Below are 27,466 nucleotides of genomic sequence, written 5' to 3'. Positions count from 1 at the left end.
TTAGTCTTCCCTATATATAAACCCAAAACACTCCTATTTAATTATCAAATTATGACTATTTTTACTTCCATTTTATTCAATAGCAGGGTTCAGAAGAGCCCCCTGAAGAACATGCAGTTCAACCTCTCCTGCTAAAAGCAGGGTCACCTAGATCAGGTTGCACGGGAACGTACCCATGCAAGGTTTCAATGCCTCCAGAGAAGGAGACTCCACAATCTCTCAGGGCAGCCTGCTCCAGTGTTCTGGCACTCTAAAAGGTAAGAAGTTTCTACTTAAGTTCAAGTGAAGCCTCCTGTGTTCTAGTCTGCACCCCACTGCCTCATCCTACCACTGTGTACCAATGAAAAGAGACCAGCCCCGTTCTCTTCACCCTCACCCTTTAGATATTGCTAAGCATTGAGAAGATCCTCTCTCAGGCTGCTCTTCTGCAGACTAAACAACCCCAGGTCTCTCAGCCCTTCCTCATAAGGTAGATGCTTCATCCCTCTCAACATCATTGTAGCCTCTACTGGCCTCTCTCCAGTAGCTGCCTGTGCCTCTTAAACTGGGGAGTCCAGAACTGTACACAACACTCCAGGTGAAGCCTCACCAGGGCACATTCTTATGTATATTAAATAAAGGCAACTGATACTCCTCATTGCCAAATCTAGTTTCTTTGTCCAGCTGCTGGCTTCCCAGTATCCAGAAAAAATACCTTACACTATTGTAGCAGTTTAAGGAACATTTCTAGTAATCAGGAAGGATTTTTCTTTATCTTCCCCATGGCCTATTTGAAATTCCTGCCTCCCCACGCTGATGTCATATCCCAGCTTGGGAGAAAGGGCCAAGATCATTTACCCACGCCCAAGAAAAGTGGGCAGAGAGTTTCTGAGCCAAGTGTTCTTGTGCCTGTGGTTGCCCTAAGCAGTACCTTTACCCAACTTCATTTTCAGACGTGTTTGGCCAATATTAGAAAGCCATTTTTAGTCTGAAACATCCCCTGAAGCCACACTGCCACACTTGTCATGGAGAGAAGCAGTGGTGACCTGCAGGGAGCTCCCTTAAGTGAAGAGCTGCAACCAGTTTGAGAGCAGTAACATCCAAGATGATCTGAGGCAGCTTTTTCATGTCTTCTTTTTTTCGAGGGAAGATGGAACCACTGAATAATTTGAGTCTCCTCCTGTGGTATCTTGCAGAAGGGCTCATGGACACTGAGATGGGAACCACTGTGCCTCTCCTAGCACACTGAGCCTTACTCCACATTCAGGTGCGTGCCCTGCACTGACCCATTTTTCACAGAAGGGGCCAAGGGAGATGCAGTGACTGACGCAAATGGTCACCAAGAGAATTCTCAAGTACCAGTGTCTTTCAGAAGTGGCCCACTTCTAGCTGAAATGTCACCAAGATGCTTTCACATGCCAAGCTGTTCTATCTGTAAAGGGCTCAGTAAGGGTTGAATGCAGTCACAACCACCCTGTAGTAATTTTCCACCGAAATTATTAACAAATTGCCCAAACCCCTCTGTAAATTACTTTAGAAGTACTCCAGCAGCTCTGTTTGCCCCAGTGCAATTATCAGCGCTAGACTTTCTCTTACTGAGCCTCACAAGGCACTCAGATCGGTTCATTAAAGGACTGAAGAAGAAATGTGCTGTGCTCTTTTTTACCTTTAAATGAAACATCACTGGAGGTGCATTTAGAACACTGCCTTTGTCTAGGCAGCCGGACAAGGCTGTCTGCAACACAAAGAGCGTGTGGAAAGCCATTTCACAATTAGCATGGGGGAAGAATGCACAGCTCCTTTCGTTTCCTCAGCAGAGAGCCCACTTCCCACCCAACGTGCCACAAAATGTGTGCACCCTGAGGAAAAGCCAAGTCAAAACACAATGAGTTGATCTTTTTCTCCAATTACAGTACATCCAATGTAACGAGTAACGAAGAGATGGAAAGCTTAAAACGCTCCCGTGAGCAAGCCAAAAGTCTTTCGAAGGAAGACTCAGAGCTGAACTACTGGGGGATTCCTGCGATGGCAACAGCACCCCAGTCACTTCAAACCAGATGCTCACACGTGGATGCTGAGCAGGGATCACAACCTTTGTACCTCTGGTCACAACTCAACCTAAGACAGGCAATGAATGCTTCGGGGAGGGAGGAACGAGGACCGGGCGGGGTGCACCGGGGGCTACTCCAGAGCGCGGCGGGGCAAGCCCCACGCAGCGCGGCTGGGTTGCATAAGCCCCGCCGCAAACCGGAACGCCACGGAAGATAAACCCAAAGGTGTTGGGGGATTTCTCTCGCCTGACAGCGGGGCTGCCACGGCAACGGGGCAGCACGCCGGGAACCCCGCCGTCCCGCCCTGCTCCCGGGACAGCCCCCGCCATCCCGGCGCAGCCCTAAAGCCGCGGCCCTGCCCTCCACAGCCCCCTCCAGCCGCTGACACCCACCTGCTCCTCCGAGCGCTGCCGGTACCGGGCGGACACCGTCCCCGCTTCCCGCTCGCATTCCCTTGTCGGCAGCAGCAGCGGCTCCGCCACCGAGCCCATGGCTCCTCCGCGCCCAGCCTAGCTACACGAGCGCCGCCGTTACCGCCCGCTGGGGCGGGACCGGCCCGTCACGGGGTGCGGGGGAGCGGCGGGAGGGCGGGGAGCGGGGAGGCGGCTCCTGGCACCGGCCTCGGCGGGCGGGGAAGCGGGGCCCGAGGGAGGGAGCGTCTTGCTGCTGGGACCCGCCTCAAGCCGTCGCCGCCGAGAGCCTTGGGCGTGGGGAGAGCTTGCTGCGCGCTGGAGCAAACCCCCCCGCACAGCAGCCCCGCTTCTGGAGCTCTGATTGCACCTAGGGAGCGGCAGGTGCTGAGAGCACCCAGCTGGGGCTGTGCTTCTGGGCAGCAATGGCTGAGGAGAGCACCGGCCCCACTCTTCAGAAACTGCCTCAGTTTGCCTTTCCCCCTTCTTTTTCTCCCTCTCTTTCTATTATAATGAGCAATGCGTGGGAAAGGCATCAGCAAACACAGAGGAGAGGGAGGGGAGCAAGCGAACGAAAGTCACCGAGGGTGAGTGCAGAGCCCTGCGCCTGGGGCACAACAGCCCCAGGGATCACTGCAGACTGGGGGGCAGAACAGCCCCAGGGATCAGTGCAGACTGGGGGGGCAGAACAGCCCCAGGGATCAGTGCAGACTGGGGGGGCAGAACAGCCCCAGGGATCAGTGCAGACTGGGGGGGCACAACAGCCCCAGAGATCAGTGCAGACTGGGGGGGTCAGAACAGCCCCAGGGATCAGTGCAGACTGGGGGGGGCAGAACAGCCCCAGGGATCAGTGCAGACTGGGGGGCAGAACAGCCCCAGGGATCAGTGCAGACTGGGGGGGCAGAACAGCCCCAGGGATCAGTGCAGACTGGGGGGGGCAGAACAGCCCCAGGGATCAGTGCAGACTGGGGGGGCACAACAGCCCCAGAGATCAGTGCAGACTGGGGGGGTCAGAACAGCCCCAGGGATCAGTGCAGACTGGGGGGGCAGAACAGCCCCAGGGATCAGTGCAGACTGGGGGGGGCACAACAGCCCCAGGGATCAGTGCAGACTGGGGGGGCAGAACAGCCCCAGGGATCAGTGCAGACTGGGGGGGGCACAACAGCCCCAGGGATCAGTGCAGACTGGGGGGCAGAACAGCCCCAGGGATCAGTGCAGACTGGGGGGGGCAGAACAGCCCCAGGGATCAGTGCAGACTGGGGGGGGGGGGGCAGAACAGCCCCAGGGATCAGTGCAGACTGGGGGGGGCAGAACAGCCCCAGGGATCATGGGGAAATACTGGACACCAGGAACAATCCAATGGACCTCACCACTGAGGGCCATGGGGATATATGTCTGTGTATGATGTGACTGGTCAGCAGCAGCAGCAGCTCTGCAAAACACCCCTGAGATTCTCTGCTCCTTGGGTGATTTGTAAAGAACCTGTGCAGCCTGTTGTAAGTGCTCCTGCTTTGGCAAGGGGGTTGGACTTGATGATCTCTGGAGGTCACTTCCGACCCCTAACATGCTGTGGTTCTGTGGTCACGTAGAACTGACATTCAGCAAACTCACTCTGGAAGAAAGATCTTGAATAAAGCATCAGTTAGCTTTTGAGTGTGCTTAAATCCATAACCCACCACATTTTTGTGGATCACAGCAATATGGATTAGAATGTTTTTTTGAGGAAAAGTTGATGCTGAGGCTGCTGTTTTCCTTCACAAATCTCTGCTACCTCTTGGGGGCCAGCAACCATTGTGCCAGGACTACTGTGGTGTGCGCTGGCTGGCTTGGTGCTATGGTTTCCTCCTCACCCATCTGCAGTCTTAGTGGTGTTTGTCTTCCTGTGGAGGAAGATGCTTCCATAGTTTCTACAGTGAAGGAAAGCTTATTGTACCTCAGAAAACGCTGCACTGCTCCCTACTGCAGCTATCAGCCTTTGACTGCCTCTTCAGTGACTTGCGGATAAACTACCTCTGGCTCCTTGCACGCTCTGTATGGGGAAGCACTTCTGGGACCAGTAAAGATCTAGGGGAAGAACAGAAACTCAGAAGCCTTCCCTGAGATCTCTTAGAATGTAGTCACCATTACAGCCTGCACAACTTCAGTGACCTCCAAGAAACTTATTTCCCTTCGTAGCAAACACTTGTAGTAAGGGCAATGCCACAGTCACGCCACAATCTCCAGCTCTTCTGAGAATCAAATTTCTTAGGCTTCAGATGCTCTGAGCACTGGTGCCTGGATCTGTGAATGCCACTGAGCTGCTGCAAAACTGCTCTGAGTGATGTTTCCACTCTGTCTTAATGAAATCAGGATTCTTTCCAAATACTCAGAAGCGTGTGGCAGCTTCATACGGATCTAATCACAAGAATAAGATCTCTTGTCACCAAAAGGGATTCCCCACACCTTAGCAACTTTCATTTTGAGATGGCAGTCTGAGTGAAGTTCCCCAGCCTTCAAGCCCTCTGAATGTGGCTGACCTTCTGCTGATGGTGCCTTCTCCCACTATCAACATCAAAAAACACCAGGATAAATCCCAGTGTGCCATGATGCTAGGCAAAAAAAAATCCATGTGCCAAAAGAAATTGCAGGGATGTAGGTTAAAAACCAGATTCTGAAAAACAACTTTTTTACATGTGGGCAGCTTGTGGTTCATTCATAACACATGGAGAGACAAATATCTCCCAAGGGGTAAAAAGAGGTCCTCTTGTGTGACTTTGTCATTTGGGGGTCGCTGAGGAGACTCAGAACTTCATGATGAAAGAAATTCTGTCGTTAAAGGGTTTTCTGAAAAGCTTTCAGCAGAAGCCTGGATGCTGCAGCTTTACTCAGAGCTGGGGCAGGCTGAACCTTTCTGAAACACTGCTACAGAAAGAGCTGGAGTGAGCAAAACTAAAACTCCCACTGCTCGGGGATCTGCCCTCTAACAGGAGCTACTGCTGAGTGCCAGGGGAAGAGTAACAGATGCTGCAGCAATACTTCTTGAGAGTATTCTGCTGGCTTCCAGTAATTTGAGGTTCAAAGACTTCCTGAGCCCAGGCGCCAGCTTGGGTAGTGAGGACAGCATTTCAGTGGTGGGATCAAAGGCAGTGGAGGGAAGGCATGCTGCCACGGGGATCACGCATGCCAAGTCATTCAGAGTGCTTAGATTGATCTTGTTGCCCAGGGGAATGTATCCCTTTCATCCTTCATTTTTTTTTCCCGTGCCCCTGGCATTCTCTAGTGCCTCCTTAGACTGCTGTCATAGCAGGGACATCAAGCTCCCCTCTCCAGGGATGTCAGCTGCTTTTGCCCATAGGACTCCCTCACCCCAGCCTGAGGACATGAAGTCAAAGATGAAGCCTGCCTCAGTGGTTTGCTGATACAATAAACCCGATTTTGTGCTGTGTAACTTGACATTGAAAAGGCCATAGCCATGTAACTGAGACACCTTCCTGGTTCCAACAGGTCAAACCTTTTTAACTGGTTAGCACTGTCTTATTCCAGACCACAGTATCACCAAGGTTGGAAGAGAACTCATAGATCATCAAGTCCAACCCTTTACCACAGAGCTCAAGGCTAGACCATGGCACCAAGTGCCACGTCCAGTCCTGCCTTGAACAGCTCCAGGGACGGCAGCTCCACCACCTCCCCGGGCAGCCCATTCCAGTGTCCAATGACTCTCTCAGTGAAGAACTTTCTCCTCACCATGTGTCCTCTCTGTCACCTAGCAGAAAACTGGCATAGACACCCACCACCAGGCTGGAATCAGGCCCCATACACAGCCATTTCAACCTGCCCAGACCAAGCTGGGCCTTTTAAGTTATTCTCAACACAAAATATACCCTTGGGCGGGGACTCAGAAGGGGCAGGAACAAGGAACAAAGGACACAGAATCATAGAATCATCCAGGTTGGAAGAGACCTCCAAGATCATCCAGCCCAACCTAGCACCCAGCCCTAGCCAGTCAACTAGACCATGGCACTAAGTGCCTCATCCAGGCTTTGCTTGAACACCTCCAGGGACGGTGACTCCACCACCTCCCTGGGCAGCCCATTCCAATGGCAAATCACCCTGCTCAGTTCTCACCTGCTGTGTCCTACTAGTGGCAACTCAGCTATCAGTGGTTAAGGATTTCACAACAAGCAAACACAACCAAGACTGTTATTAATTGTTTTCCCTCTTTGTATGCATCTGGCAGATGTAACTGACTTCAGTGTGAGATTCACTCAGCTTGCTGGGTGCACAGTTTAATCTTGAATCTTTCCAAACTCCAGAGTTCATCTAAATATTACAAGGTTTGGAAAAAAAAATAACAGGGGTTCTTTAAACCTCTGGTAATGGAAACTTTTGTCATGACTGGGAAGAGGTCAATGTGGTTTTATACAGTATAATGGATTCACTGATGAATGGAACATTTCAAACTCTCTGATGGGTTTTATCTACTTTATATTCTAGATGTTAATGTAAGTAAATTCTCTCAGCCATCAGACAATTTGTCCAGTACGACCACGCAGCTTATGGTGGTCATTTGAGCTCTTACCTGGATTTCTGAAGTAAAGCTGTTAAATTCTGTAATTTCCTTAGATCCTTCAAGCCTATTAAGAAATAGGAGAAATGGCTTTTCCAACACTGGATACAAAGTGAACTGGGAGACATTGGAATTCAAAACATGAAAATATATTAGACTATACTGAGCAAAAATGAAATGAAACAATTAATTTGGTGCCTCTTTCTCCCATCTGTAATGACAAAAGGACACTGAAGATCAGTCCCATTAGCAATCCCTGTTCTCTCCAACAGCTGATGCATATACCACACAATCTCATTTAAGTGCCCAAGTAAAATATGCATGGGCTCATCTATGTAGGCTCAAAAAAAAAGAGAAACAAAACAGTAATGGAGAAGTTCTATTATGAAGGGTCACTTGGAGCACTCCCAGGCATTGGAGGGTAGTTTTCTGCAGTAGTTTTTTGTAATGCATTCCCCATTCTATTTTTTTTTTCTTAATGTCTAAAGTGAATGTTGCCATTTCCCTTAGATATTATTTCACAGTGTAAAAGCAATCTGACAAAAAGGCTCCTCCCTGGATATCAAATCTAAATTTTCCTTTTACATTTTTCATTCTACTGTTAGGATATATTAATTTATCCTCATTGATTAAAGCCTGCTCTACATGACCAATATTTACCCCTAACCCTATTAGGATTAGTAGGCTTGCAAAACAGAACCTTAATTTTGCTTACTTCAGTTGCAACCAGCAATAGAACAAGGGGACACAGTCTCAAGTTGTGCCAAGGAAAGTATAGGCTGGATGTTAGGAGGAAGTTCTTGCCAGGGAGAGTGATTGGCATTGGAATGGGCTGCCCAGGGAGGTGGTGGAGTCACCGTCCCTGGAGGTCTTTAAGAAAAGCCTGGATGAGGCACTTAGTGCCATGGTCTGGTTGACTGGATAGGGCTGGGGGATAGGTTGGACTGGATGATCTTGGAGGTCTCTTCCAACCTGGTTGATTGTATGATCAAGGAAGACTGCCACGCCTGCAGGGTATATACATCTCAACCCACTGACAAAGGGGTAAATCCTCCACTGAGCTAGCACCTTAGAAAAGTGATGTGCAGAGCACATGAGTTGGAGCTTGCTTTGTTTTCCACATCTGTTCTGGATGAGGCACTTGGTGCTATGATCTAGTTGGCTGGATAGGGCTGGATGATCTTGGAGGTCTCTTCCAACCTGGTTGATTCTATGATTCTTAATTTAGGACCTCTTCCTGGCTACCACTCTACTCTTGCTCCACTCTAGCATAAGCTCATAACAGTGCTTTAGAAATGTGTAGTCTGTCCATATTCACAGTAGTGGGTTTATTTTTCTCTTCACTACTGCAGGGCACTGAAAGTGTGGGTCCAGTTTGCTGCTTGATGCCACTCACCAAGCTCTTGTGCTCCCAGCAGTTTGCTGCAACAATGGGGACCAGCAGTAATACAGTGTTTTCTTTTTTCAGTCCTCTTTGCTCTGTTCATCAGCAACAAAAGTGTCCTGGTTCATATGTGAGTTGAAGTAAGCCTGGCAGGCTATTAGGATGTTGCTTTTACAGTGCAAACCTATTTGTGTGCCCTATCAGTTTCACAAGTCCTTCCTTACCTTCCCCAGCCACCCTGGTGGCCCTCCCCACATCTGTTTCTGCAGACTGCAGAGGAGTCTGTGCTGTGGCTTTGGAGAAATGTATTGGCCAAGTGAGATCATTCCTAGCCTAGTCTCTGTGCTAGACCATGCTTTCACTCACAGAAACAGAAACAAGTGGCTTGAGGCAAGAGGAAGAGGAGGGAGATGAAAACTCCTTAATAAGGCACCAGTATTGCACACTTCATATCAGGAATCTATGATTGTGGTAACCTATTGTAGGCATATGCCCCAAGACAGCAATTGTAGTAACCTACCTCTTGTAGCTTCCTACAACATCTAATTATGCCTCCTCTCCTCCACCAAGAATCTTTTTGTGCTTACAGTGAGAAAAACAAAGAAACAAACAAGCCTTTTCCCCCAGAAGATAAAAAGCCTTTCCTCCTTCCCCTATATTGAGGACAAGGGTATTTAGGCTATGGGCACTTTATCACAGAATCATAGAATGGTCTGGGGTGGAAGGGACCTCCAGGTCATCCACTTCAACGCCTCTTCAGTAAGCAGGGACATCCTCAACTAGATCAGGTTGCCCAGAGCCCTGTCAAGCCTCACCTTCAATATCTCCTGGGCAGTGGCCTCAACCACCTCTCTGGACAACCTGTTCCAGCGTTTCATGGTGAAGCACTTACCTAAACCTCCTATTCTCCAGTTTGAAAGCCTTGCCTTTTGTCCTATCACTGCCTTTCTGCACAGTCTCTCTTTAATAAGCATGGGCTTGCAATACTAAATTTGTTAGGCTAAAATAAAACCCCAGGTTTTCCTTAGTGTTGCACCTTTTGCTGTCATTTGTCCAAGCGCCAGCGAGGACAGGACAGATCAGTAAGGTACTGTATGAAGGGGTTAAGTGTGTTAATCTCATGTGGGCAAATTAATGATAGTTTTAAGTGATTCTGAGTATATGCAACTTAACTACAGGAAGAACAAAGGGGATGACAGATATGTGGCAGCATAAAAGGTCTTTCAGTTACAACTGGGAAAGAATATGTTAATTCCTCTTAAAGTAATCCTGAGTATTGAGGAAAGAGAAAGGGATTGTGGCAACCTGATCTGCTCAGAGAAACAGCATTTAATTGTTGTGAGCATGAGGTAGATAAGTGGTAAAATGAAGAAGAATGGTCTTACTTGGAGTACTTCATTGAGTAGCCTTCCTAGCACCCGAGACTGGGCACATGAACAGACACTGGGAGAAAGGCTGACAGAAACCCCCCCACAATTCATGTTCTGTATTCACTCTGGCTGAACTTTTGGGGTTTGGTTTGCCTGTAGTCGAGACAGTATTTTATTTTCTGACCACAGCAGGCTCTAAGAACTCTGTGTGTGTGTGTAAAACTCAGCATCTTCCTGAGGAGCCAGGGTTCTGCTTGGTGATGACTTCAATGTACATGGCCCCCATCTCATTGTCAGTAATGTATCATCAATACAAATCTGGTAAAGTCCACCCAAGTGGGGGCTTTAGTAACCCAAGTGAGTTATTAAAGACTTAGAAGGGCCTGAGTGATGTGTTTTAATCTACATTTTTTGTGTTTTGTTTTGGTTTTTAAGGAAAACCTAGTTATTTGGAGTTCTCACATACTCTTGTGCTTCAGGGAAAGGGAGTTATAAATTAGGGTCTTTATCTTGCCCTGATTTAAAGTTTCACATAGAATTATGCAAATAAGTTGTAATGGATAATTTTTCTGATGAATTTTACCTCTTTTCTTTACTAATTCTCCCCAAGCACAGCAAGTTTTCCTCAGCTGTGTTTGTTATTAAAAATCATTTGTTAAGTCATAGAATCATAGAATCAACCAAGTTGGAAGAGACCTCCAAGATCATCCAGTCCAACCTAGCACCCAGCCCTAGCCAGTCAAACAGACCATGGCACTAAGTGCCTCATCCAGGCTTTGCTTGAACACCTCCAGGGATGGTGACTCCACCACCTCCCTGGGCAGCCCATTCCAATGCCAATCACTCTCTCTGGCAACAACTTCCTCCTAACAGCCAGCCTGTACCTCCCCCAGCACAACTTGAGACTGTGTCCCCTTGTTCTGTTGCTGGTTGCCTAGCAGAAGAGACCAACCCCCACCTGGCTACAGCCTCTCTTCAGGTAGCTGTGGACAGCAATGAGGTCCCCCCTGAGCCTCCTCTTCTCCAGGCTAAACACCCCCAGCTCCCTCAGCCTCTCCTCATAGGGTTTGTGCTCCAGGCACCTCACCAGCTTTGTTGCCCTTCTCTGGACACCTTCCAGCACCTCAACATCTCTTTCCTTCAAATAAAGTTCTGAGTCTGCAGCACTTCTGTGAATATTGGACAGACACCTTGTGAGACAGGAAGCTGGAGCAGGATCTCTTCTCCTGATTGGTGTGCCCTACTAAGTGCCCAAATCCCTGAGATGAGGACCCAGCTGAAGTGCTCCAAGGGTCAGTTTAGGCTCGTGCAGCCACATCTCCCTCTCAGAGCAGTCAGATGTAGGGAAGCAAAAGGTGAAGTGATAAAAACCTCATCAGCCTGAGGATGTATCTGAGAAGTCGTCCCAGTTGCATCCTCAACTGTTTGGATAAAATCCCCATTATGAAAGGTAAAGCCTGTGGATTCATTTGCTGTCTTGGGGCATATGCCAAAATAGATGCCTAACATCCACCTTTCTTAACACTGCAGTGTCCTTGAAAAGAGGATGCAAAAGTCAAGAACATGGTCAAAGAGTGGTCAGATGCCAAAGGATGCAAATAATGCTACCCTAGGATCTTATGAAGTTTGTGAAAATCATAGGGGACACCTGCTCATACCTTTAGGCACCTAAATAACCTCTCAATCTGGTGAAAAGTAGCATGAGCCACTGTCCATGGAGATTCTCCTGTGGTTTCTCCAAGCCCCAGCTATCCACATTTCAGTATGACTGAACCAGGCACTTCCTAAGGGCCAAATTATGAGACTTAGTGCTTGGACGAGAAGGAATGATTACAGATCAAGTCTTTAATAATTTAAACTACAGAAAGAGAGAGAGCTGAAAATCTCAGAATTCTCTTCTGGATTGAAGAAAAACCACCACAGCACAAAGCAATGCAGCAGAGACCTGTTGTGATGACAGGCTATACTTCATCTAAATGGCAAGACTTAATTAACTCTGCCCCAGCCTGGGTTCAGAGTAAACTAAAGCCTACTGTATGATTAACTCCTCCGTGCTTTAGTAAGAGAAAGGGAGATTGCAAATGGAAGCATCTGGTGCCTTTCAGGATTTAATTAAAGAAATGCAAAGAAGCTACTATTGCTACTACAACTTCTCCTTGGGGCAACAAAAGACAAACACAGTCAATGAGGAAGGAGAAACTGAGAAATATGGAGGAAACCCCTCCAAACAAATCCCAAATAATTGAGTTTTTCAGAGCCATCAAACCTTCTGTTCCTCATCTTCTGAGTAAATTGGCTTAAATATTATCTATTAAGACACTGAAAATCCTGAACGAGTCTTGCTTTGAAATGACTACTGGGCTGGTTTTTGGTTGGTTTGGAGTCTGTTTGTTTGTTTGTGGGGTTCTGTGTTTATTTTTGTCTGTTTGCTTGGTTTTTAAACTGTTTTTCCTTCCACATCAGCGTTGGAGAGCTGGTATAAAAGATTACTATCAACTTAACACTAGAGAAAGTCTTTAAAGCCACTCAGGGATAATGATTTAGCTTCAGTGAAGGTTATGCTTGGACACAATGAAAAGACTTAACTATGCCATTGCAGATCAAGGGAAGTTCTCCTCTCTACTCTGTCCTGATGAGACTTCATCGTGAATACTGCATTCAGTTTTGGGCACCTCAGTTTAAGAGGGACAGAGATCTGCTGGAGAGAGTCCAGCGGAGGGCTATGAGGATGATGATGAGTTCAGAGAACTGGCCAGGAGGGTTAGGAAGCAGATGGATTAGTCACACAGACAGCAGGTTAGAGAGAGAGAAGAGAAGCAGCCAAAACCAGGGAGCTACTGTGTTATCTATGTTTATATTCTTGGTTTTATACATCTCAGCAAGTGAGTACTGTGTCCAGTTTTGGGCTCCCCAGTTTAAGAGGGACTGGAATCTGCTGGAGAAGGTCCAGCGGAGGGCAATGAGGATGATTAGGGGACTGGAGGGCATGGCTTATGAGGAGAGGCTGAGGGACCTGGGGCTTTTTAGTCTGAAGGAAAGAAGACTGAGAGGGGATTTAATACATCTTTATAAACATCTGAGGGCTCGTCAGGAGAGGGGGCACAGGCTCTGCTCACTTGCTCCCTGGGATAGGACAAGGAGCAATGGGTGTAAGTTGCAGCACAAGAGGTCCACCTCAACACAAGAGGCAATCTCTTTACTGTAAGGGTCACAGAGCACTGGAACAGACTCCCCAGAGAGGCTGTGGAGTCTCCTTCTCTGAAGACTTTCAAGGCCTGTCTGGATGTGTTCCTTTGTGATCTGTGCTAGATTGTGTGGTCCTGCTCTGGCAGGGGGGTTGGACTCAATGATCTCCTTGGGTCCCTTCCAACCCCTAACATCCTGTGATCCTTTGGTGCCTGGAGAACTTGTTGTCCAATTATGGAGAGCTGGTGTTAATTAATAATTAAAAAAAAAATCAAATTGAAGCCCTTTAGTTTTTAAAAGACCTCAGGATTTTTTTGCCTCTTCAGATTACATTTGGATTTTGTATTTGGGGGAGACATCCAAACAGAATGGAGCATATTTATCACCACCAAAGAATTTTAAGCCTGCTCTAGTGCTGTCTGATTGTTTGGCTTGCTAAAAAAATAAAAGAAGAAAGAAAATCACTAATTCCAAAGGGGGAAACAGTGGAAAAGGAGTTACTGAAAAGCCATTCTAAGAGCTAATTTTCACACTCTTGTTTGTGTCCTCGCTCCTCCCTTTTTAATTACTAAAACCACATAGGACTTGAACTCTCAAAAAAGATCAGTGCTGGAGTAAAGCTATTTTATTTATATTTAATGGTGTGGGCAGGCATCCTGGAACATTCCTAGTAGGACAGCTTATTCCAGTCTGAACTCATGGAGCCCAGCCCATCAGCCTGGCTCTGCTGAGCTAGTGTGCTAAAATAGCCGTTTAATTTAGACAAACTTAGGGCACTGATCATTAAGTGGACACATCCAGCCAAGGAGCAGCCAAGCTGTTAATTCCAAGTTAATTCCAATTCAGGCCAGTTGTTAATTCCAAGTTTTGTTTAAACCATCTGAAGACCTTTTTGGACACATTTATCACCCTGTGGCCATTCCATCTAGGTGTGGTTCAAGTGTGACCCAACAGCCAAGCTAAAGACCAAGGAGAACTCAGTGTTACTGCGCTGCTGCAAAGCCTGAGTGTGTGAAACAAAAAAAATAATCAATCAATAAATAATCCTTAATTTTGGAGGTGTTTTTATAAGGAGAAAATGTCAGAGATTTTAAGAAAAGGTTACCTTGAAATGTTCCTGAATATATTCTCTAATAAACCTGCTGATCTTTAACATTTGGAAAGGCAATTGCTGTTAAACTAAATTAAAACTAAATTAATTAAACTCAACCCTATTTAAATTCAAGCTGCTTGCTTAATTCCATGCCTTTCCTGCTTCTTAATTTGGAGTTTCTTATTGAGTTGTATGATCCTTATTTTTTCGCTTTGGTTGGCCCTTTTGGTGTCAGTTGAGAGGTTTTGTAACCTGATGAGCTTTATGGAGAGGCACTTCTGCAAACCACAACATGACATTCTGAGCTTGCTCGCTGAAAAGCTGCACTGAACTTTGCCTGGGATTTTCCTTGTGTGGCCGTTTGAGCTGATCCTCTAGCTCAGACATAGGGGAGAGATGAACATTCCAGGAGGAGCTAGAGGATCAGCTCAAATGGCCACACCTTGTCTTATGCAGTTGTTTCATACTGGCTGTGATACCAGAGAAGGGCGACGAGGCTGGTGAGAGGCCTCGAGCACAAGCCCTACGAGGAGAGGCTGAGGGAGCTGGGATTGGTTAGCCTGGAGAAGAGGAGGCTCAGGGGTGACCTTATTGCTGTCTACAACTACCTGAGGGGTGGTTGTGGCCAGGAGGAGGTTGCTCTCTTCTCTCAGGTGGCCAGCACCAGAACAAGAGGACACAGCCTCAGGCTGCGCCAGGGGAGATTTAGGCTGGAGGTGAGGAGAAAGTTCTTCACTGAGAGAGTCATTGGGCACTGGAATGGGCTGCCTGGGGAGGTGGTGGAGTCGTCGTCCCTGGGGCAGTTCAAGGCAAGGTTGGATGTGGCACTTGGTGCCATGGTCTAGCCTTGGGCACTGTGGTAAAGGGTTGGACTTGATGATCTGTGAGGTCTCTTCCAACCTTGGTGATACTGTGATACTGTGATAGCTGTGATGCTATGGAACACTACCAAACCCTTTAAAACAGCAATCAAAGAGTGCCTATCACTGTAAGAAATGTTTGCCAATCAGAGGAGCCAAAACTACAGTCATTATGAGACTTACTGGTGTAGAGGTCACAAAGATGCAATACTGATTCACCTCTAGCCTTCTAAAAATATGTGTCTAAGCTTAAACTTTGCTTTTAGTCCTTGTCTTGACATGGAGAAAGTGGAAAAAAATACACTGGCATCTGCAGCTCCAGCACTGAAGGTGGAACCAAGGTTTCACCCATCTCCTTCCTCTGAAGTGAGGTCAGGAAATGAATAGATGTGCCTGGAACAATATATCAAGGAAATGGGTCTGTGATTCCTTAGTAGTGTTCCTCTGGGATCTTAGGTGGAGAGTGTGGCACTGGGTGGCATTAGGAGAAGTCCCAGAACATTAAGGGGACTGCCTGCTTCTCACTCACTTAAAATGCTGTTTCTGGATGTCCAACTCTCAGCCTTGTCCTTGCTCTCTGTTACCATCTACACCTTGTTTCTCAATAGGGGAACATTTCAATCTCTGCACTTTTTCTTCTTCTTCCTCCCCATTATTTTTTTGCTGTTGTTATTGTTTGGAAATGCAACCATAAACCCCTCAGATATTTAATTTATCTTTGTTTTCATGTCTCAGTTATTTGTTTGATGTTCTGCAGTTAATTAGAGCCTTGTCTGGGGAGCAGGTTCTTTAGGCTATCAGAAGTACAGGCTGTAAAATAAGAAGAAGTTACTGCCCTGCTTTTGATCACCATGGCAACAAGGATGATGTATATACTCTTATTCTCAGTTTTAGAGCATCACTGCTGGAGTACTCTTTGAAATGAGTTTGGCAAAGCTAAGGCATTTTTCCCCTTTGCCTCCTTTTGTAGATTACAATATTAATTCTGGGTTGAGGGAGAAGAATTGGGGTGGAACTAGTTGACTGAGATGTGTGTAGGGGGTTAGAAGTGACGGCAAAGAGAAGGTTAGAAATTATTCCTTTGCAGAAAGAAGATGTTCTTCTGAGATGCTTACACCTAATTGAGACCAAGACACTTCTCTTTCAAGTTGCTGAGAGAAATCCCATTCCCTTCATCGAGATCAAAATCCTCTCTCCAGAAGAGATCTGGCTAGATCATGTTTCCAGAAGCAGACAAATCCTTGCCAGGTAGCACTTCACACCTGTGCTAGTTTGAAGCTAGCTAGAATGTTTTGGTGAGAAGAACTAGATTGCAGGCTGTGAAAGGAAAACAAGGCTGATGTCTACTTCACTCATAGGCTTGCTGAGATGTATAGCATCAAGAAATAAAAGCATGGATAACCACTCTCACTTGGGCTGCTGCTGGGGAACTGGCTGAGCTGCATCTCTCTAACCTCACCCTCCATTTTGGACTAATCTATTTTGCTTCCTAACCCCCTGGCCAAACCTCCATTCTTCCTTGGGACTGGGGTAAGGTTGAGAGGGGTAGGAGGAAGGTGAAGAGGTGGTTGAGAGCCCCTCCTGGGGACTCAGGTTTCTGGGAGGGCTGTTGTGTTGCTGTATTACCTTTTACCTTGTCTATTTCTGTCTATAACTGTATATACTGTAAATCTCTGCTTGTATATTGAGCTAAGCTGTAAATATAAGCTTCATTCAATTTCCAGAGCTGGCTGAGTCTAATCTGGGCGATTTCCAAAGTGTGGGGGGGCAGGGAACACCCAAACCATCACAACACCTCATACAACCATAACCTAAACTGTGCTTTGCTTTCAGGTGATTGTCCTAAATGTACTGCCTGATAGATGCAGTCACAGTGTTTCCAGACCTAACTTTCCATCCCCACGTTTTTCTTTCTATCAGGAGCTGAGCTACAGAAACCTCTAGGGAAGAGACTGAAATAAATTCATTTTGAATTTCTCTATCTATATCTCTCTGTCTCTAAATATATACATACATTGGTATAAAAAATAGAAGTAGTTAAGAGTGCAAATCTATTGCTCCTTGCTACCACAACTCCTGCTGTCACAGAGTGCCAGTAGGAGGAGGAGGAGCTAGTTGTGGTAAGAGAACTTCTGTGGCATGTGTGGAAAAGGCCAAGAATTAAAAGTGATGTAGTGTGTGTAGCTGGAAACTCAGTCTTTCTGAGGAATAGAATCATAGAATCAACCAGGTTGGAAGAGACCTCCAAGATCATCCAGTCCAACCTACCCCCCACCCCTAGCCAGTCAACTAGACCATGGCACTGAGTGCCTCATCCAAGCTTTGCTTGAACACCTCCAGGGATGGTGACTCCACCACCTCCCTGGGCAGCCCATTCCAATGCCAGTCACTCTCTCTGCCAACAACTTCCTCCTAACATCCAGCCTAGACTTCCCCCAGCACAACTTGAGACTGTGTCCCCTTGTTCTGTTGCTGGTTGCCTGGGAGAAGAGACCAACCCCCACCTGGCTACAGCCTCCCTTCAGGTAGTTGTAGACAGCAATGAGGTCCCCCCCTGAGCCTCCTCTTCTCCAGGCTAAACACCCCCAGCTCCCTCAGCCTCTCCTCACAGGGTTTGTATTCCAGGCCCCTCACCAGCTTTGTCACCCTTCTCTGGACACATTCCAGCACCTCAACATCTCTCTTGAATTGAGGAGCCCAGAACTGGACACAGCACTCAAGCTGTGGCCTGACCAGTGTTGAGTACAGGGGAAGAAGAACCTCCCTTGTGCTACTGGCCACACTGTTCCTGATGCAGGCCAGGATGCCATTGGCTCTCTTGGCCACCTGGGCACACTGCTGGCTCATCTTCAGCTACTATCTACCTGCACCCCCAGGTCCCTTTCCTCCTGGCTGCTCTCCAGCCACTCTGTCCCCAGCCTGTAGCACTGCTTGGGGTTGTTGTGGCCAAAGTGCAGAACCCTGCACTTGGCCTTGTTAAAGGAGGAATCCCAGTTGTTACTGTCGTCTGCAAAAGTACTTTTTACTACTTGTGTCTTCCTCTAAGCTTCTGCAAGAGCCTGATTTTCTTGCTAAGTTGCATATTGCTGCTAAGATCCATGGCATGGGCTTTGGAGGGAATGGGAAAGCCTGGAACTCCTGAGAGATATACTCTTCAAGCTCAGTACGCTCCCGGGTTTGACTTTCTCAACTTGGCCATGTTCAGGAGCTACAACAATGAATAGGAAATAGCTGCCTTGAGTGTTTTACTGTATCTGGGTCTCTTACACTGAGCAAGATGAACTCTACTCATCAAGAAGACCATGAACGTCTGGGACCACAAGGGCCTTGCAGGAAGATACAATAAACTACTCACTGAACACTTACAACATAATCTAACCCCAAAATCTGGCTTTCTAACAATGCCATGCCTCTGAAACATGACAGCTGATCTTCTCTACAGCTCATTGGTAAAGTCATTGTACCTCAAAATGTAATTATGTGAAAATGGAGATCCTGTTGACATTTGGACTGTACTCAATCACTAGTAGTGCCCAGCGTGACCATTAGTGTCCTTCACAACTTGGGTATTTCTCTGTTCTTCTCTATACTGTACAGCTGGAGAGCTGCCCAGCAGAACAGAACCTGGGGGACACTTTCTGGTTGGCTGAAGATGAGCCAGCCACGTACTTAGGTATCATCCTAGCCTGGATCAGCAATAGTGTGACCATCAGGACAAGGAAAGTGATTGTGCTTCTGTACTTAGCATGGGTGAGGCCACACCTCAAATAATGTACTCAGGTTTTGGGGCCCTCAGTACAAGAAAGACATTGAGTTGTTGAAGGATGTCCAGAGAAGGTTGGTGAAGCTGCTAAGGGTCTGCAGAGCTGATCATCTGTGGAGCAGCAGAGGGAACTGGGATTGTTTAGTCTGGGGAAAAGCAGGCTGAGGGAAGACCTTTTGGCTTTCTACAACTCCCTGAAAGGAGGTTGGAGTGAGGAGGAGGTTTGCCTCTTCTTCCTAGTTGTTAAGTGGAGAGAAAGTGGCCTCAAGTTGTGCTGGGGGGCGATTAGGTTGGAGATTAGGAATAATTTCTTTCCTGTAAGAATGGTAAGGCATTGGAACAGGTTGCCCAGGGAGGTGATGGAGTCACTGTCTCCAGGGGCATTCAAAAGCACATGTGGACATGGCACTTCAGGACATGGGTTTAGTGGCCATGGTGTTGCTGGGTTGATGGTTGGACTGGATGGTCTGGGAGGTCTTTTCCAACTGAAACAATTCTACGTCTCTGTGGTATTTGACCACGCTGCTACTGAGTGGACATCTAATAAACACGATCGAGTTTCTAAAGATGAGTTGAAGTGGTCCAGTAACCCACAGACGTGCTCTGTAGCCACATCCTGCACTTTGGCCACAATAACCCCAAGCAGCGCTACAGGCTGGGGACAGAGTGGCTGGAGAGCAGTCAGGAAGAAAGGGACCTGGGGGTACTGATAGACAGTAAGCTGAAGATGAGTCAGCAGTGTGCCCAGGTGGCCAAGAGAGCCAATGGCATCCTGGCCTGCATCAGGAACAGTGTGGCCAGTAGGACAAGGGAGGTTATTCTTCCCCTGCACTCAGCACTGGTCAGGCCACACCTTGAGTCCTGTGTCCAGTTCTGGGCCACTCAATTCAAGAGAGATGTTGAGGTGCTGGAACATGTCCAGAGAAGGGCAACGAAGCTGGTGAGAGGCCTGGAACACAAACCCTATGAGGAGAGGCTGAGGGTGTTTAGCCTGGAGAAGAGGAGGCTTAGGGGTGATCTTATTACTGTCTACAACTACCTGAAAGGGCATTGTAGCCAGGTGGGGGTTGGCCTCTTCTCCCAGGCAACCAGCAAGAGAACAAGGGGACACAGTCTCAAGTAGTGCCAGGGGAGGTCTAGGCTGGATGTTAGGAGGAAGTTGTTGCCAGAGAGAGTGATTGGCATTGGAATGGGCTGCCCAGGGAGGTGGTGGAGTCACTGTCCCTGGAGGTGTTGAAGCAAAGCCTGGCTGAGGCACTTAGTGCCATGGTCTGGTTGATTGGATAGGGCAGGGTGCTAGGTTGGACTGGATGATCTTGGAGGTCTCTTCCAACCTGGTTGATTCTATGATTCTATGATTCAATGATTCAATGATTCTATCCGTGTCTGAAGCCACAGAGTGACTCGTTCAGATCTCGGCCACTAGGCGGCAGTGTAAGATTAAGGCAGGCGCAAGGAGCCCATCGCTTCGCACTCCTCTCGCAGCAGACCTCAGAGCACATTCCCAGCCCCCTAAGGCCTTTCAGGAAGCACATTCCTGCTTCTTCATCAAATCAGCAAGCCTCTGAGAACAAACAGTGTGTCTTACAGGGTTCCACAGCAGGCTAAATGCTTTGTTTGAAGCTGACCGAGCACAGCGGCAAAGGGTGCATAAAAAGAAATCCCCAAGGCTGTCTTTTTCCCTGCACCTTCTCTCTTTGTGATTAGTAAGGGTCAGAAAATGCACTTTAGCCATTGTGGAATCTGATTTGGATTAATGTGCTGCAGCACGACCAGCTGCTCGCTGTGCCATCAGGCTGACACTGCAGCTGGGCTAGATGGAATAGCTACAGGGGAATCCCAGAATCAGCCAGGCTGGAAAAGACCTCTGAGATCATTGAGTCCAACCTAGCACCCAACACCTTCTAATTAACTAAACCATGGCATTCAGTGCCTCATCCAGTCTCCTTTTAAACACCTCCAGGGATGGTGACTCCATCACCTCCCTGGGCAGCTCATCTAAACACCAATCACTCCGTGAAGAACTTCCTCCTGACATCCAGCCTAAACCTGCCCTGGCACAGCCTGAGACTGTGTCCTCTTATTCTGTCACTTGTTACCTGGGAAAAAAAGGCCAATCCCAACCTGGCTACAACCTCCTTTCAGGTAGTTGTAGAGAGCAATGAGGTCACCCCTGAGCCTCCTGTCCAGGCTGCACACCCCCAGCTCCCTCAGCCGCTCCTCACAGGGCTGTGCTCCAACCCCCTCACCAGCCTTGCTGCCCTTCTCTGGACACCTTCCAGCACCTCAACATCTTTCTCAAATTGAGGTGCCCAGAACTGGACACAGCACTCAAGATGTGACCTAACCAGTGCTGAGTACAGGGGAAGAATGACTTCCCTGGGCCTGCTGGGCACACACAAATTCCTCTTCTAACAGAATCACAGAAATACTGAAGTTGGAAGAGAGCTGTGGAAGTCATCTAGTCTATGCCTCTGCTCATCCTGGATCAGATTGCTCAGGACCATGCCCAGCTAGTGTCTATATAAGGGCAGAGAGTGCATAATCCCTCCAGGCAACCTGTGTTTGACCACCCTTGGAGTAAAAATGGTCTTTCCTGTGTGCAGATGTCATGTTGTTTAATCAGTACCTATTGGCCCTTGTTCTGTGAGTGGCCATGACTGAAAAGAGTCTGGCTCCCTCCTCTTGATTCCCTCCCCTCAGGTGTTAGCACACATTGCTGTAGTTTAATGCCATTTTCACTAGTGTTTCAGATGAATATGGAAATGTCAAACTGGAGCTAATGTGACAAATCAGTTTTACAGGGTTAGAATCATAAAAAAGGAAGATGATATGACTACAGACTACAACACTGAGTGCATTTAGGGAGGGCAGCCTGGTTCATTTTCTCTGCAATGCCACCCCAAAGACCTGAATTAATGTTGGGTTTTTTGAGACCTTCATCTAACGTTCTTCTGTTCAGTCTGGTATGTGTACAACCTGAAGAGAGGTTGTAGCCAGGTGGGGGTTGGTCTCTTCTGCCAGGCAACCAGCAACAGAACAAGGGGACACAGTCTCAAGTTGTGCCAAGGCTGGATGTTAGGAGGAAGTTGTTGCCAGAGAGAGTGATTGGCATTGGAATGGGCTGCCCAGGGAGGTGGTGGAGTCACCATCCCTGGAGGTGTTCAAGCAAAGCCTGGCTGAGGCACTTAGTGCCATGGTCTAGTTGACTGGCTGGGCTGGGTGCTAGGTTGGCCTGGATGATCTTGGAGGTCTCTTCCAACCTGGTTGATTCTGTGATTCTAAACCTGGGGCTATTGTTTTTTGTGTAGCTGTGAATTGCAGTATCTCTCTTAGGTTTATCTTTTGTTCATGGGGGAAGGCAGAGTGCTCACCAGAAAGAAAGCATTTTTCAGCTTTTTTCATAAGGATATTTTTCTCTGGTGGGAAAGGGAATGCAGCACATTGCTAGGAAGGCTGAAAAGTGTTCCTCAATCCACACTTATTTTGCTGAGCAAAGGCTAACCTTGCAGCACAGTTTTCAGCAGTGGATTTATTTTTAATGGTTGCCAGAGTCCTTATCAATGTGCATTTTTTAGAGCACTGTGTGAATTTGGAATATTACAACACGAAGTTTAAACCAAGACTGGGCATAAGCCATAAAATCCAAAGTAAAACAGTAAGGTGTTTTAATCTCAGGGTTTGTTTTAGCCTGTTACACAGAGAGGAGCCAAAAGCTGCATGAGATTGTGGGCTGACTCTTTTTGAAGAATAAATTCTATAAATATTCTCATGTGACTGGATTTCTGCTCTTTAAGTACAAACAAATCCAGGAGAGTTCATGCTCTTTTCATTCTGAAGTCTATATGCTGGCGTGCATAACCTCTAGCAAGCAAGGAAAGTGTAATCACACTCCAGCTCGTACTATTTCAGTTGTACAGCCCCTTTCCCACAGAGACTAATCTCTGCTAGCTGATTTTCGACTGAAATTTGAACCATTCTTGATGAATGTTTGCAGAACCCACCAGGATTCTGCCCATTTTCATATTAGCACAATTGGTTTGGATTGCAGGACCCAATCCCTCAAGGAAAATGGAGTCACTGTCCCTGGAGGTGTTCAAGAAAAGCCTGGATGAGACATTTAGTGCCATGGTCTAGGTGACTGGATAGGACTGGGTGCTAGGTTGGACAGGATGATCTTGGAGGTCTCTCCCAACCTGGTTGATTCTATGGTTCTATGACTCCCAGCACCTCTAATAGTGCAGGATGAGACTATACAGGCTAATATAGGAAAAAGACTTCTTTTTTTTTTTCTATCTCCTTTCATCCATTTTAAGCCTGATGCAAGCCATGAATACTCAAGACCCATTTCCTGTTTTTTTTCAGTCATTTCTGGATGAGCCTCATCTCATAGAACCACAGAATCAACCAGACTGGAAGAGACCTCCAAGATCATCCAGTCCAACCTATCCCCCAGCCCTAGCCAGTCAACTAGACCATGGCACTAAGTGCCTCAGCCAGGCTTTGCTTGAACACCTCCAGGGATGGTGACTCCACCACCTCCCTGGGCAGCCCATTCCAATGCCAATCACTCTCTCTGCCAACAACTTCCTCCTGACATCCAGCCTGTATCTCCCCCGGCACAGCTTGAAACTGTGTCCCCTTGTTCTGTTGCTGGTTGCCTGGCAGAAGAGACCAACCCCCACCTGGCTACAGCCTCCCTTCAGGTAGTTGTAGACAGCAATGAGGTCCCTCCTGAGCCTCCTCTTCTCCAGGCTAAACACCCCCAGCTCCCTCAGCCTCTCCTCACAGGGTTTGTGTTCCAGGCCCCTTACCAGCTTTGTTGCCCTTCTCTGGACACCTTCCAGCACCTCAACATCTCTCTTGAATTGAGGGGCCCAGAACTGGACACAGCACTCAAGGTGTGGCCTGAGCAGTGCTGAGTACAGGGGAAGAATAACCTCCCTTGTCCTACTGGCCACACTGTTCCTGATGCAGGCCAGGATGCCATTGGCTCTCTTGGCCACCTGGGCACACTGCTGGCTCATCTTCAGCTACTATCTACCAGTACCCCCAGGTCCCTTTCTTCCTGGCTGCTCTCCAGCCACTCTGTCCCCAGCCTGTAGAGCTGCTTGGGGTTGTTGTGGCCAAAGTGCAGAACCCTGCACTTGGCCTTGTTCAGTCTCATCCCATTGTCCTCTGCCCACCCATCCAGCCTGTCTAAGTCCCTCTGCATTGCTCTCCTACCTTCCTTATCTTCCTCATTTCTCCTACCTTCCTCATCTTCCTCATTTCTCCTACCTATCTCATCTACTCTTCTCTCTCTCTGTTGAACTGTAATGTGAAAACAGATATTAAACCATTCTGGGGGAGAGGAAGTCTCAGAAAACTCCAAAGAAACCCAAAAAGCCAAACCCAAGCTGTGTTTTGCTTTTCTCAGAAAGACATTTCCACGAGGGTAGCTCGTGGTGTGAACAACAAATATGTTAGGCTGCAGTTCCCTTTGCCATGTGGTAGTGTAGCTCTTTCTCAGCTTTCTGGGTATTGATATATTGCATTAAAAGGCTTGTGGTTCTTTCTGTAAAATAATAACATTAGACTCTTGCATCTTAATATATTACCTTGAAAACTCCAAGAGTCAATACTTACTTTAGGAGGCTATCCAAAGGTTAACCAGATAAATCTAATATGATGGTCATAAATAATGCAAACAATGACCAGGCAGAGAAACAGATGGTGCTCCTGGAAGGGCCCAAACCATTTCCACCCTTAGTTCAATGTAAACCTCCTGTGTGGAGTTCTCCCTTTGAGAGCTTCCATGCCTGCCTTTAAATGCATTGCTTCATCAAAGGTGAGATCTGTGACACGATGTGTGAAGTGGGCTTTTTTGCAACCAGAAACAACGCTAAGCCTCTGCACGTGGGATTGAAGGGAGAGCTTGCATGGGTCTTTTGAAATCAGAAAGGCTGTTTATGGAACCACAGTTACACAAACTGCAGCTGAAAACAGCATGTCAGAGAGGCTATCTATGGGGCTGTAGGCACACAAGTTGCAGATGAAGATAACAAGCCCAGCCAGCCTTAGTTTCTACTGCTGTTTGAATCACAGAATCATACAATTGTCAGGGCTGGAAGACACCTCGAGGATCATCTAGTTCCAACCCCCCTGCCATGGACAGGGACACCTCACACTAGATCAAGTTGCTCAGAGCCCCAGCCAGCCTGGCCTTAATGACCTCCAGGGATGAGGCTTCTGTTGGGAACTGGCTAAAACATGGGGGACACAAGCCCCTAGAAGCCTTGGACGTGAGGTCCTGAGTATTGAGACTGCAGTAAACCACAGCGCTGCGTGTGAAGAAGCTCAGAGGAATCTGTCCTTGAGCTTTCTGATAAACATCTTCTATGGGACTGTGTGCAGAGTAGGAGGGGAATAGGGGGAATATGCAAATTCCAATATCTAGGTGCACTAAATGCGTTTGCAGTAACTGTAAATAAGGAGGATTATGCATATTCAAATATTTAGATGTGCCAAATGCTACTGAACAGTGCCACGTTGCATGCTGGGTGTGCTCACTTTCCTCACCCTAACTGTAAAGTATGTGCTTTGTAACTTGAAGCCTGATGCTCTCAAACTGTGGATCACTTGGACAGCTAATTCACCTTGAGTCATCTCCTTGCTTCCCCATTCCCTTCTGCAAGGTTTCCACTACCTCCCTGGGCAACCTGTTCCAGTGTCTGACCACTGTTTGCTTACTATTTGTAGCACTGATCCATACCTGTTAATGGCATTGAATTGTTTCAGTTGAGTTTAACAGTAAGTTTTTAGTGTAACAATAAGTTTTTAGTTTAACAGTAAGTTTAACAACTGTTTAACAACAATATGTTGGCATTACAGATTACTGAATGACTGAAAGCAATACATTTGTATACCCTCTTCTGACCTTTCCCTGGGTTCTTTTCTAGCACAGCTTCATTTACTTTGGTTAGCAGATTGGGCAGAGTCAGATCCTTCATGCTTGCAAGATGTCAGGTTACTGAGGTGAATGCTCTGGAACAGTCACCTGAGTGAAATGACTTCTATAATGCAACTGGAGGTGAGGAGGAAGATCTTCAGCATGAGAGTGGTGAGAGCCTGGAATGGTTTGCCCAGGGAGGTGGTTGAAGCACCATTCCTGGAGGTGTTTAAGGCCAGGCTGGATGAGGCTCTGGCCAGCCTGATGTAGGGTAGGGTGTCCCTGCCCATGGCAGGGGGGTTGGAACTAGATGATCCTTGTGGATCCTTTCCAACCCTGACTGATTCTATGATTCTATGAACTCTGCAGGGGCTGGTTTCTTAGCCAGCATTGGAGGTTACCTGAATGAGGATGAAGCCAGTAGAGGGGCATGAAGATCAGGGAGTAATGGTGTCCTCCTGCAGAGCTGCTCCCTGTTAAAAGGGCTTTCTTTCTCTCTCTCTCTCTTCTTTTTTCCCTCTTCCAGATCCTGGTAGGGAAAAAAAAAAAAAAGTTTTAGTTTTTTGTTTGTTTGTTTGCTTGAAAAGTGGGAAAAAAAAGGGAAAAAGAAAGTTTAAAAAGAAGTTACCAAAAAAAGTTGGGGGAAAAAAAAAAAGTGAGTGTTGGTTTAATGCTAAGATGTGTTCACTGGGCAAGTCCTTGCCAAAAACCCTCTTTGTGGAACAACAACAAAAAAAAATCATTACATCATAATAATTTAAAAGAATTATGTGAAATAAGTGCACAGGATATGCTCACTCCATGTAATTTATTAGTTCCTGTGCTTCATGAATCTTTCAGTCTCTCCTGCAGCAGCTTATTTGTTACTTCCATGGTAACAGAGCTCTGCCATTCCAGGAGGAAGTAAAGTTACCCAAAGTGGGGGGGGGGGGGGAATGTCTGGGAATTTATGAACTGAATAAAACAAAAAAACTAAACCAAAAAAAGAACCATCAAAAGATTAAATACAAAGAAATGATGCAACAATTACAACTCTGGAGCAGCCTAAGGGAATGAATTAAAAGCACTGCCTCCTCTTTTAAAAATGTATTGGATCAGGAGTTGAAGAATCAGTTGCACAAGCTTGCTGTTGCTGTAAAGTGCTGGGGTGGTTTTGATCTCATTCAAGAGCCAAGAATTGCCTGTGTTTATTTATTTGATTGGCTTGTACCCACTCAGGATATTTATAACCATGGAGAAAATATCTAGGTCAGTGGATGGAGATATTTCATACAGAATAAAGCCTGGAAAGAAGGGAAAAACCTCTTTTTTTAATATCCACTTAGAGTCTCAAGCTAACATAGAATCATAGAATCAACCAGGTTGGAAAAGACCTCCAAGATCATCCAGTCCAACCTAGCACCCAGCCCTAGATAACGCTTAATTCATGCAGCCATGAAGTTTTGGGACCATCTCCTGAATAACTGAAAAGTAAATACCTTTCAGGACAAAGAAGTTAATATGTTTTACAGAACATAGGCAGAGGGGGGAGCAGAGAAAAGAGAGAGAGAGAGAAAGAAAGCATATGTGAAGGGAATAAATCTGTCTAGACCCCTGGAGCGCTCCAGAGGAGATGAGTTTTAAAGCTATGCATGAAGACAGCTTCCAAATGTTTGTGTGAAAGGCCTCTGTCACTAAGGCATCTGCATTTTAAAGCAATACCAAATCAATAAATAAACAAACAAACCTTGATAGTATTTTACAAGTGGAGAAGCTGAGCTACAGGGACACTAAAAACCCAGGTACCTTATCTGTCCAAGTAGACTTATGCTATTCCAGAGCCACTGATGTGAGAGAAAGCACTTTGCACTTAGAGCAGGACGAGTGGGAGACGTGAGCAGCCTCCAGCTCCTG

The 27,466-nt window shown here is 47.0% G+C and overlaps 1 protein-coding gene and 1 long non-coding RNA gene across 4 annotated transcripts in view; one reads left to right on the top strand and one right to left on the bottom strand.

Moving 5' to 3' along the window:
* FAM241A (family with sequence similarity 241 member A) overlaps positions 1 to 27,466 on the bottom strand; it is a 64,738-nt gene that overhangs the window by 15,833 nt on the left and 21,439 nt on the right. Inside the window, exons 2-3 of one of the 3 annotated variants that reach the window (XM_064148500.1) lie at positions 25,975 to 26,102; positions 6,999 to 7,053 (exon numbers count right to left, since the gene is read on the bottom strand). In XM_064148500.1, coding sequence (XP_064004570.1) covers positions 6,999 to 7,053; positions 25,975 to 26,005 — 86 coding nt within the window. In that variant the 5' untranslated portion in view covers positions 26,006 to 26,102. Of the gene's footprint in view, positions 1 to 2,422; positions 2,728 to 6,998; positions 7,054 to 25,974; positions 26,103 to 27,466 lie in introns of those variants that run through there. The other 2 variants (XR_010303323.1, XM_064148502.1) reach the window with 2 other exon arrangements.
* On the top strand, positions 85 to 637 carry LOC135178422 (uncharacterized). The gene is made up of 2 exons (XR_010303520.1): positions 85 to 257; positions 384 to 637. It is a non-coding gene; the product is annotated as an uncharacterized LOC135178422 (long non-coding RNA).

Source organism: Pogoniulus pusillus, chromosome 9, assembly GCF_015220805.1.
Source record: "Pogoniulus pusillus isolate bPogPus1 chromosome 9, bPogPus1.pri, whole genome shotgun sequence".
In the NCBI taxonomy this organism is placed as follows: Eukaryota; Metazoa; Chordata; class Aves; order Piciformes; family Lybiidae; genus Pogoniulus; species Pogoniulus pusillus.
The sequence above is the reverse complement of the archived record's forward strand: the minus strand, read 5'-3'. Positions and strand labels throughout refer to the sequence as shown.